General features: G+C 46.8%; 1 protein-coding gene across 3 annotated transcripts in view; it reads right to left on the bottom strand.

Moving 5' to 3' along the window:
- Positions 1–11,597, bottom strand: part of ZNRF1 (zinc and ring finger 1) — a 117,347-nt gene extending 105,750 nt beyond the window's left edge. For 2 of the 3 annotated variants that reach the window (XM_025369909.1, XM_025369911.1), the window contains exon 1: positions 10,524–11,571. In XM_025369909.1, the coding sequence (XP_025225694.1) occupies positions 10,524–10,947 (424 nt within the window). In that variant the 5' untranslated portion in view covers positions 10,948–11,571. Of the gene's footprint in view, positions 1–10,523 lie in introns of all 3 variants that reach the window. The other variant, XM_025369910.1, reaches the window with a different exon arrangement.
- Positions 11,598–12,270: the final 673 nt, after the last annotated feature.

The following is a 12,270-nucleotide window of genomic DNA, read 5'->3' as shown; positions in this document are numbered from 1 at the left end:
TACCAACAAGCAAGCTGGAGCACTGACTGCTATGACAAGTCTGATTCACCAAGACCAAGATGAGAGACCATCCATACCTAAATACGAGGTGAAATTTCTCCAAAAATTATCCTTCTGAAAGTAAGGCACTACCAAGAGCCAAGGTACTCATAAAATCTCTCGGCATGAAACAATTCATTAAATTCTTTATTTTGAGCAAAATGTACTCAAATATAACACAGATTTATTACTTATTCCCGAGGGGAATACATTACAGTGTTGGCTATCATAAACAAGGCTTTAAAAAGTTTCTTAAAACTACACTAAAATCAACAATAAAGAAAAAAACCACCCAGGCTGGGCGCGGTGGCTCACACCTGTAATCCCAGCACTCCGGGAGGCTAAGGCGGGTGGATCACCTGAAGCCAGGAGTTCCAGACCAGCCTAGCCAATATGGTGAAAACCAGTCTCTACTAAAAATACAAAAATTAGCCAGGCATGATGGCAGGCGCCTATAATCCCAGCTACTCTGGAGGCTGAGGCAGGAGAATCACTTGAACCTGGGGGGTGAAGGTTGCAGTGAGCTGAGACTGCACCACTGCACTTCAGCCTGGGCAACAGGGCAAAACTCCGTATCAAAAAAAAAAGAAAGAAAGAAAAAAGCAATCTGATTCAAACGTGCATATACAAATAGGTATTTCTCCAAAAAAGATATACAAATGGCCAATAAACACATGAAAAGATCCTCAACATCACTAATCATTAGAGAAATGCAAATGAAAACTATGGGATACTACCTCACATCCATTAAGATGGCTACTACTAAAAAAAAAAAAAAAAGAAACAGAAAATAACAAGTATTAGCAAGGATGTGGAGAAACTGGAAGCCTGTGCACTGTTGGTAGGAATATAAAATGGTGCAGCTGCTGTAGAAAACAGTATGGTGGTTCTTCCAAACATTAAAAATAGAATCACCAAACGATGGAGCAATTCCACTTCCGGGTATATCCTCCGAAGGACTGAAAGCAGGGTCCTGAAGAGATACTAAGAAATTCACATTTCTAACAATGAATTACAGCTATTTACAACAGCTAAAATGTGGAAGCAACCCAAGTGTCCAGCAACAGATGAACGGAAAGTGAAATGTGGGAGACAGACAATGGAATACGATTCAACCTTTACAAGAAAGGAAATTCTGAAACATGCTACAATGTGGATGAACCTTGAGGACATTATGCTAAGTGAAATAGGACAGCCACAAAAAGACAAACACTGTATGAGTCCACTTACATGCAGTATTTAGAGTATCACTAAACTGTATACTTAAAAACGGTTAAGATAGTAAATTGTTACATGTATTTTATGACAGTTTTAAAAAAAAAACAAAACTGGGGAGGTGGGGGAGAGGGGAACCAGCACAGAAGTGTACATGTTATGAAGCTCAGAGACATAGACTTATAATACCAAGGAGGAAATTTCCTTCTGGGTATTTGTGGCTTGGGATAAATTTTACAGAGACAGATTTAAAAAGTGGTGAATCATGCTTCTAGAAAATAGTGTTCAATGACCAGAAAGAAAAGTGGCTCTAGGGATGACAAAGATACTGAAATCAAAAATGCAGATGAAGAGTTTGAAAATCAGTTTTTCTTTCGATAAAAACTGATTTTTATGAGAGGACAGAGGATCCCTTGTACTAAGACATATGAGGAATTTCTTGGTGGGTTCTTGGCTGGAACCACAAAGAAAAGATCACCTGCCCCAACCCAGAATTAGGGCTTTGGAAAAAAATGAGTGAAGAGAAGAAGTATATACCCTCGCAGCAGCCTCATGGACAAACACCTACTTTTATCTGTTTATTCAACAGAGGAGCTGATGAAAAGGTGAAATCTCCCAGAAGCTAAAATATACTGACCCTTAAGGAGTGAGGAAGCAAAGATTCTTGGAAACAATAAGTTAATCGCTCTATAATAAATATATATATTCTCAGCACCTACCATAGGTCCTGGTATCCCAGAGGCTATCAATGGAATAAATGAATGTTTTTGTTCAACAGATCGTCACACACAAAGAAAAAAAAGTCTTATATTTTTAGGTCAGTCAGAGAAAAGGAAAAACAGGTCTTCCAACCTCTTTAAAGCCTGGATTCATCCTAAGCTCTTGACTTGTCTAGCTGCCTGGCTGGGGATGTAGGAAAGAGGGTAACTCAGGAAGCCCTTCTGTAGCACCAGCAGCCAAAGAAGAAAAGTCAGGAGGAAGACAAGTCCAGAAGGAAAGGGGACACTGACACAATTACCTTCTGTTCAGAGCAAATTCAATTCTCAGACCAAGGCGAATTGGCTTGGGCCTATATGCAGGCAATAATGCTTAGTCCCATGTAAAAGAAAACCATCAAATAGCCAACAATGTTGTTCCTGGTTGAACCTACCCTCTGGGAGCTGTAGAGATTGCTTAGCAAATATCTGACTAGAAATACTGAAAATAAAGGCCAGGCACAGTGGCTTCACACTTATAATCCCAGTGCTTTGGGAAGCTGAGGCGGAAGGCTCACTTGAGGCCAGGAGTTCAAGAGCAGCCTGGGCAACGTGGTGAGACTAACTTCTCTACCAAAAAAAAAAAAGTAAAAAAGTTATCTGGGCATGGTAGCATAGCATCTGTAGTCCCAGTACTCCAGAGGCTAAGGCGTGAGAATTGCTTGAGACCAGGAGTTTCAGGCTGCAGAGAGCGTGATCTTGCTATTGCACTCCAGTCTGGGCAAGAGAAGAAAAACCTTTCTCTAAAGAAAAATAAGAAGAAAAAATAAATAAAAAGAAAGCCAATGAATACATCAAAAAAGCATTCAGAGTTTATTTCTGTGTTTGGGGAGAGAAAAACTAAATGCTTCGTGGAGTTGAGTTTCAGATGCAGAAGTTCTTCTCACTTGCTTTCAGGTTCATTTGTTAAAAACTTAGATTCTCGGGTCTCCAGCTCTAGTGAATTCTGGGAGTGGGGTCCAGTCATCTGCATTGTTAACTACCTCCCTAGAGAATACTGGGCACCATTAAGTTTAAGAACCCTTTCGAATCATTCACAGAAATCAGGAGAGCTCTTGCTGTATCTGCCTCCTTCTTGTTATAGATCCACGAGTGCACTATAAATTCTCATCATGCCTCCCCTAACTTGGAGTTTACAGGGATCCAGTGAACTCTTCCTTCCTCCTTTCTCCCAACAGAGGAAAGCTGTGTGTTCAAGACTAACAGTTCTAGGGAGGTCTCAAGGTAAACAGTCTCATCAGTCTAGAAACTATTTCAGCTGCTGCTTTAGGATTAAATTTGGGGTCTGGCATGGTGGCTCACACCTGTAATCCCAGCACTTTAGGAGGCTGAGGCAGGAGGATCGCTGGAGCCCAGGAGTTTAAGACCAGCCTGGGCAACAAATGGAGACCCCATTTACACAAAATTAAAAATTAGCCAGGTGTAGCGGCATATGCCTGTAGTCCCAGCTACTCAGGAGGCTGAGGGGAGGAACGCTTCAGCCCTACAGGCTGAGGCTGCAGTGAGCCATGATCGTGCCACTGCACTCCGGCCTGAACTGAGCGAGACCCTGTCTAAAATATATATATATATAAAGGACAGAAACCCAACTGCTGGATTCAAGGATAAACCTGTGTTCAAGTGAGAACCTAAGATTCAGAAGTGAAAACTGCTGGGTCTCTAAGAATCCCCTTCTCACACTCAAGACTAAATCCATGGTAATTACTATGAACCACCTGATTCAGACTAGGCCATGAGAAAGCTTGGAAAAGAAACAGACTGAAATTTATATGTAACCATCACCCTAAAAGACTGAAGTGGCCAGGCGCAATAGCTCATGCCTATAATGCCAGCACTCTGGGAGGCCGAGGCAGGCGGATCACCCGAGGTCAGGAGTTTGAGACCAGCCTGGCCAACATGGTAAAACCCCGTCTCTACTAAAAATACAAAACTTAGTCAGGCATAGTGGTGGATGCCTGTAATCCCAGCTACTTGCGAGGCTGGGGCAGAAGAATCACTTGAACCTGGAAGGAGGATGTTGCAGTGAGCTGAGATCGCGCCACTGCACTCCAGCCTGGGTGACAGAGTGAGACTCGGTCTCAATCAATCAATCAATCAATCAATCATCAGTCAATAACTGACTGACTGAGGTTAAGATTTAGGTTTTGAGCTAACTTCAAGATTCTAGAACCACAACCTCAGTGATCCACTGTCATTAAAAACACCCCTACCTGAGGATGAGGAGGAGCAGAATCAATATCCCATTTAAGTTACCACCACTTCCCTATGAAGTTTTTCCAATTTTGAAACTGTCAAAATTGAAGCTTAGTTTTATAATTGGGTATACAGCAGTACCCCTTGTCCAAGGCTTCACTTTACATAGTTTCAGTTACCCATGGTCAACAGAGGTCTGAAATATTAAGATACCTTCATGCACCGCCCAACATGCATGGGTCAACAACCAACTGCATACATGATGGTGGTCCCGTAAGACTATATACTGCACCTTTTCTATGTTTAGACACACAAATACTTACAACTGTATTACAATTGCCAACAGTGTTCAGCACAATTACATGTTGCACAGGTTGGTAGCCTAGGAGCACTAGGAGCAACATATAATCTAGGTATGTAGCAGGCTATACCACCTAGGTCCGTGTAAGTATGCCCTAAGATATTTGCCCAGTGACAAAATCTCTTAATGACCCATTTCTCAGAAAGTATCCCTATCATCAAGCAATGCATGACTGTACTTTGAGACAGGGAGAGAGAAAACACATTCATATAACTTTTATCATAGCATATTGTTATAATTGTTCTATTATTAGTTACTGCTATTGAGTTTTTATTGTGCCTGATTTATAAATAAAACTTTATCAAAAGTATGTATATACAGGAAAAGACACAGTAGATACAGGGTTCAGATTAGGTACTATCCACAGTTTCAGGCATCCACTGGGGGTATTGAAACGGATCCCCTTTGGATAAGGAGGAACTACTACACTCAAATTTCTGTGCCCAACATGCTTGGGGTGAATACCACATATGTAAAATACAAAGCATGTTCCTTTTCCCGAAAGGAACTAGAGCTTGCTTCCTTTCTTTGGCTAAGAGTGGCCTAACTCAAAGTATTCCTTGTGACATGACATATTGAGGTGCATCCTTGTTTAAGATCAAAATGTACATATCCCATAAAACAAATGCTTTAAGAGCTAAGCCACTGTTTCTTACAACACCATTCAAACCTCAGTAAGCAAGAGTTAACTATGACCTTCAAGAAAGTATCTTTGCCTCGGGGTAACTTTTCTATTTTAAGCAAATAAGCCCTCATGGTAATAAAGAGCTAAAAATTCTGCTTTTTAAAAAAAGTTTTCATTAACAATAGAAGTTTTGTAGGGCAGGAGGCCCATCATGCTCTTTGGAGACCACAGAATGCTTTTCCTTCTCCAGAAACCAGGTGAAGGCCCATTACTTCTAGCACACCTATGGCAGGGCACAAAGGCTTTCTGATCCACTCCAAGGGAGCTGGCAACTCTCCCCCATTAGCTAACAATAAAAGAAAATTAAATAACTTGAGAACCCTACAGTGGCAGCAAAATAGAACCCAAGAGATATCCTGCTAGCATGTTCAAAGACTTATTAAAAGGCACCTTGGGCCAGGCATGATGGCTTATGCCTATAATCCCAATACCTTGGGAGGTTGAGGTGGGAGGATTGCTTAAAGCCCGGAGTTTGAGACCAGCCTAGGCAACACAGTGAGACCTCATCTCTACAAAAGATGGAATAAAAATTAGCCAGGCGTGGTGGTGTGCACCTAAGTCGCAACTACTCTGGAAGCTGAGGTGGGAAGATGGCTTGAGCCCAGGAGTTTGAGGCTACAGTGAGCCATGATTACACCATGGCACTCCAGCCTAGGTGACAGAGCAAGACCCTGTCTCAAAAAAAAACAAAAACAAAAACAAAAACAAAACACAATCACCTTGTATCAGTCTCAGTTGATGGCTTGATGACAATAAAGAACAGTTTAGACTTTTCTGAATGTGTGTGTATATATACATATATATATACATATATATATACACACACATACACATATGACTAAGAAGTTGAAGTGAAGCCCTCAATGGCCAGCCCTTTTATAGTAGAACCTAGAAACAGCAACTTCTTTCGACATGGTGAATCCTGCATGTTTTGTATCCCACATTTGGAAATCCATACTCTGAGACAAACAGAACTACTGAAAGAGAATGACCAGACCTCCAGAATAGCACCGAGGCAGCCATCAGGAGTTACAGCAAAACTTACATTTTAACGTGGAATGGTAGGGACTCACTCTGCTTCTAGAAAGCAGCCCTTATCAGCGGCATTATGAGTAAAAGCAGCCCACCAATGCAGGTCAGACTTTAGGACACAGAACCAGATTCTATTTGGGGGCTACAGCTAGCACAGCTGTAAACCTCTCCACCCATCAAATTCTGAGACGATTAGGCCAGGCACGGTGGCTCATGCCTGTAGTCCCAGCACTTTGGGAAGCCAAGCTGGGAGGATCATCTGAGCCCAGGAGTCTGAGACTGCAGTGAGCTACGATCTTGCCACTGCACTCCAGCCTGGGTAACAGAATAAGACCCTGTCTCAAAAGGAAAAAAAAAAAAAAATCTGAAGTGACTGAAGGCAGACAACTATAAGAGAGTGCCCCCATTGGAACTCCACCACTCTCCATTTAGATGTCCTTTGGCTTTTGTGCACATTATCTCATGAGACCCTCACCATGACTCTGAGAGGTAAGCAGGACAGGTGTCTTCTCCATTTTACTGATGAATAAATTGTGACTGAGGTTAAATGACTCACTTGCCCAAGGTCACAGGTCATGCAGCTAATCAGCTGTCTAACCAGGAAATGGGCCCAGCACTCTGACTCGCAGGCCAGCACAATCTCCAGGACACCACGCGACTTCCTAATGTTTTCAGATAAGAGGCAGAAGAGGGTACTGGTTAAGAGCCCAGGTTCTGGCACCAGCCAACCTGCATTCCGATCCCATCTCCACCACCTACCAACTGCCTGATCTCGTGTGAGTTCCTTAACCTCCCCCAAACCTGTTTCCTTACCTGTACAATGGGGGTAGGGGAGAACAGTCTTACTTCATAGAGTTATAGTGATGATTAAGTGAGATGATGAACATAAAGCACTCAAATTCAGGTACTCAAAAAATGTGAGAGGAAGGCACAGTGCAGGACCCACAGCAGAGATCAAGGAACACAGTCCTGCTCTCATGGAGCTTAGACTTTAGGCAAACTGTACGCAAAAAAAGTAAAAGATAAAATGTTTACAAAGTATGTTAAGAATGATTAAGGTGCAGGGCGCAGTAGCTCACGCCTGTAATCCCAGCACTTTGGGAGGCCGGTTCAGGCAGATCACCTGAAGTCGGTAGTTTGAGACCAGCCTGATAAACATGGAGAAACCCCCATCTCTACTAAAAATGCAAAATTAGCCCCAAGCTTATTAGGCGTGGTGGCGCATGCCAGTAATCCCAACTACTCCGGAGGCTGAGGCAGGAGAATTGCTTGAACCCGGGAGGCGGAGGCTGCGGTAAGCTGAAGTCATGCCACTGCACTCCAGATTGGGCAACAAGAGTGAAACTCCGTCTCAAAAAAAAAAAAAAAGAATGATTAAGGTAACAAGTGAGTGACTGGAGAGAATAACAGGAGGGGCCAATTTTTAAGAGTGGTCTCTAAGCCCTAAGGGATCAGAAAGAGGATTGCGTGTGAAGAATGGACAGAAAAGCACTCCAGGCATAGGGAATGGGATACGTGGGGGTCACAGCACAGGGAAGCCAGGAACCTAGAGAAGACAAATGTGACTACAGCGCTTCCTCTCCCGGGATTTGCGGAGCAAGGCTGGAGCTCATGAGGATGACCACAACTATCTCAAAAACGACAAAGATGAGGCTCGAGAGAGGGGATGTATCTTGCCCAAGGTCACAGCTGCTCAGAGGAGGAGCTGGGACCAGGGCTCTTCCGTATTCTACCTCTAGACTCAGCCTAAGCCCACGCTCTCTGAGATGGCCTCGGATACACTGAACTCCCCCATGTATTTCACTGACAACTGTTTTCTGTACTCATGAAGAGTTGCAAGAGCACCTTGAAAACACAAGGAAACGCATCATATCAACTTCCAGGCATCTAATCAATTGTGCACCAAAATCTTTACCCTTCTAATCTTACAACACAACAGCAAAAGCTGCTTAGACCTTACTCAAAGGCTCCAAAGCAGAAACAAGTTTTGCTTCTTGCAGCAATGAGCAACAGAGGAAACATGTCCTGGAAGATCCCATGGTCTGTTTCAGGTGAGATGGAACCGATGCTGCACACAAAGGTTCATCTCAAATGAACTGCACAGGAAAAGTTAATGACTTTATGTAAATAAAAGAATAAATCCCTAAAGCAGTGGTTCTCAACCAGAGTGATACCAGCCACACCCCAGAGGGCATTTGGGAGTTCTTGGGGACATTTTGGGGTGACACACTGAACTGCTGGATGCTATCAGCATTTAGTAGGTGGGGCCAGGTATGCTCAATGTCTTGCAGAAGGACATGATGGTCCTACACAGTAAGGAACAGATTACCTACAATATTAATAGCAGCCTCCCATACACGCTTTTGACACCCTTCCCCAAAGGATTAATGTGCTCCAACTTTCCTGTCCCCACAGTTCAGTGGCTCTCCCTACTCTCACCATAACAGGATGAAAAAAAATAAGCTTTCACAGCTTAGGACTGAAATTCTGGAATCCAATTATAAGCTCATAACTTTAGCATGGAACCTGGCAGTAGCATAATAAATAAATTTTTAGTAAGAGACAGACTTAAGAAATGTCAGCAAAAAAAAAAAAAACTCCCTTTCTTCCTCCCTACATATCTCATGTTTTTCAACACACAAAATTCTGTGATTTTAGAGAAACTTCGTATAGTGCTTTTAAGTTCAAAACCAGATGCTCATTACAGTTCTTTTAAACACCTAACCAGTCATCTCAAAAATATGGCTAACTCTCTGAACTAAATTTCATAGGAAAGATTATTAATTTCAAAATGCCTAATTTTGATCAAATGCCTGAAAGAGCCAAAGGCAATCATGTTTTGCATCTCATTCAGGTCAGAGTTCGATGAGGTCAGAAAAGCTCCAATGATATCCGGAGGTCTGTTCAGAGATTAAAATATCATCCTAACAATTCACAAGCTACTTCTAAGGGTTACCCTAAATTAGTCACTAACAGTTCGTTCCCCAACTCTATTTCACATAGTTTATAGAATTGACAAAAAAACGAACCAAATGAAAACAAACCCCAGGCTATTTGCAGGGAGGGGGAAAGCGATACCCCAAAAGTCAACCCTATTTCACAGTGGGTAAAACAGTGATCCACGAGATATTACCCTCCATAAAGTACCCTAAAGGCAGGAGCAATCTTTCCCCTACACAATATCTAAATTTTCCCAACTCACCCAAAAGAACCTTAAGATGTAACTTATTCACTCAACTTGCCAATTAGCAAACAGCAGCCCCACACACCTTTAGGCCAATTTTCTAGAAGCCTGACCTAGCAGACAGACCTGTTTTCCTCCTGCCAGGCCTTTTTTGCCCTCCCACTAGGAGCCTGGGAAATCCCCCTCCAACCTTTTGCTGGCCTGTCACCAGAAGTTCATAAAATGAATTCATCCAGATTCTCTGAATCCTCCTTTTCCCCAGTCATGTGCCAACAGTCAGGCAATAATGCCCCACCTTGACAGGCTCCCTGTTACAAAAAGATGCAGATTCACGGGAAGACCAAGCACTTAGCATGGAGCAGAAGAAAAAAGATGGAGGGAGGTGAGAGTCGTGGAGCCAAGTCTGCTGCATGCAGTACGGGTGACCAGAGCCCTGGTCCTGCAAAGCCCCCGCGAGACTCGCCGGCTGGGCCCTCCGTACAGCAGCCACACCTGTCTATGCCAGCCGCCTGCCGGCTGCTCCATTTTAAACATTTCAAACAGATCTCCAGCAGGGTGGCAAAACTGGGCACCTCTCTCTCCCAGCAAGAGTGACAGCCCTAATCCAGGCATCACTTGCCCCTAATTTTATTTCATTTTCATACTCTCTGTTTAGGAGACACTGCTTGCTCCAACTGGCTCCATCTCTCCGTTACTGGTGAGGCAGGCACAGTGCTGCAGTGGCAGAATGGAAGCACCCAGGCTGACTTGCTCTCAGCCAGAGAAGACCTCTTCTCTGAGGAGGGAGATGCCAATAAATGGGACTCCAATAGGTAGGCTTCGCTCTGCCCTTCCACAAGTGAACACACGCCGGGAGTCCTACATCGCCAGGCTCCACAACCTTGCAGAAAGCCTAGTTTCCAGAGGGTAGGTATCCCATTCATCCCTTGGCATCGGGAACCAAAGAGAAGGCAGACAGATCCCGGTCGTGCACTATATTCCCAAACCTTGGCACGCACGCGAAGGCTTGGGGCGCCCCGGCGCGCCCTCCCTCCGAGGCCTCCACCACCGTGGACTCACCACTGTGCGAGCTGAACCACCTGGGTGCGATGTGCAGAGGTAGAGCATCCGCCAGCGAGGCTCGGGAGCCCAGGTACAGCATCCCGTCTCTATGGTGACTGCCGCCCGTCTCCTGGTAACCATTGCCATGGGCATAGGTGGAGTCGGACGCGGACCCTCCGCCGCCGGGCGCCCTCTCAGAGTCGCCGGTGCCCCGGGAGGCGGGGGTGTAGAGGCCAAAGGGCACCCCCCCGGCTGTGCTGGGGTCCATGCCCATGCCTGCCACCGAGCTGACCGAGCGGCTGCGCAGCCCCATGGCCCCGCCGCCCGTCCGGTAGTGCCCGAAATGGGGCGCCCCTCCCGGCGGCGGCACGGCGCTGTCATCGGTGGAGACCCCCGGGAAGGGGCCCCGGGAGCGGGCCGCCGTGCTCTGCTTGCCCCCCATGCTCGCCCGGGCCCCGGTGGGGCGGGAACCTGGAGGCCGAGACCCTCCCCCACTTCTCAGCAGCGGGGGGAGGGCTGGGCGAGCATAAAGGTGGAGGGAGTCAAAAAGGAGACCCGAAGGGAGAAAAGAATAAAAGCAAAAGAAAAAAGGAAAAAACCCGCGGGGCGGAAGAGGCAGGCGGGCGGGCGGGGATCCCAAACTCAGAATTTCAAACGATCCAAGCCAAACGCATGTTTCCCCTCAAGGTCCAAAGAGGCGCAGTCCGGCGCGGGCTCCGCGCGCCACAGGCCGCCCCCGGGCTCCGAAAGCCGGGGGAGCCGCAGGGAAGGAGGGAGGGAGGCGGCGGCGAGAGGCAGGCGGGCGCGGGGAGGCGCCGGAGGAGGCCGCCCGCCCCGCGGGAGGAGGCGGAGGACCGGGGGCGCCAGGCGCGTCCCCCGCCTCAGGACGCCGCGACCATGGACGGCGGCCCGGACCTCTCCAGGCCTCGGGCGGGCCGCGGCGCTGGGCGGCCAGGCGCAGCTCGGGAAGCCGCGGTCGCGTCGCGTCGCGCTCTCGCTTCAGTCGCCGCCGGCCCCGCCAGCCGCGCCACCCCGCTCGGTCCCGGGCAGCGCTTGCCGGCGCTCCTCGCCGCCGTGGAGACAATGGAGGGCGGCAGAGCGCAGGCGCGGCCCGCGCCCCCTCCCCCTCCCCCCGTCGGGTTAACCCTTTCGCGGCCCCTGCGGCGCCCGGGCAGCTGACGCCCCAGCAGTCCCCACCCACCGCCCGCCCCCGGCCGGCCTGTGACCTGGGCGGCCTGAGCCACTGGGCGTTAGCCACAGAAACCAGATGTCTTTGAAAAGCAAACACTTCTTAAGTCCCTGAAAATGGCAAATTATTCAGGGGGAACCACGTATGGGGGAGGGGCAGCAATGGTTCGAGGGGGTGGGAAGGAAACACCGGGAAGAAGGAGATTTACTCCTTACGCCTACCTGGCTCTGAGGGTCACCAGTCGAGCTCCCCTCCTGGCACAAATTTGCCCCCACAGCACCCTCTGGTGGACGTGATGTCCATTCTTTCGGGGGTTCCCCATCCAAGCACCCCTCAGGTCCGGAATCTCAACATTTGGCGGGGTTTCGCTATTTGGGGGTAAACAGCGCCATGGGGACACTTGTGAATCCGGAGTGTTGCTGACACTAGGTCAGAACTTCCTATTTTGGGCTTAAGCAAATGAGTAGATTCCTTAGCTAAAATGTAATTTTCAGAATCAATAGAGGTGCCATAAAATGTGAATAGATATGGATATGGAAATAAAACAACGTAGCTAGAAGTGATCATAGAAACCTT

This window comes from Theropithecus gelada, chromosome 20 (genome assembly GCF_003255815.1).
Source record: "Theropithecus gelada isolate Dixy chromosome 20, Tgel_1.0, whole genome shotgun sequence".
NCBI lineage: Eukaryota > Metazoa > Chordata > Mammalia > Primates > Cercopithecidae > Theropithecus > Theropithecus gelada.
This window is presented reverse-complemented; position numbering and strand designations above follow the sequence as displayed.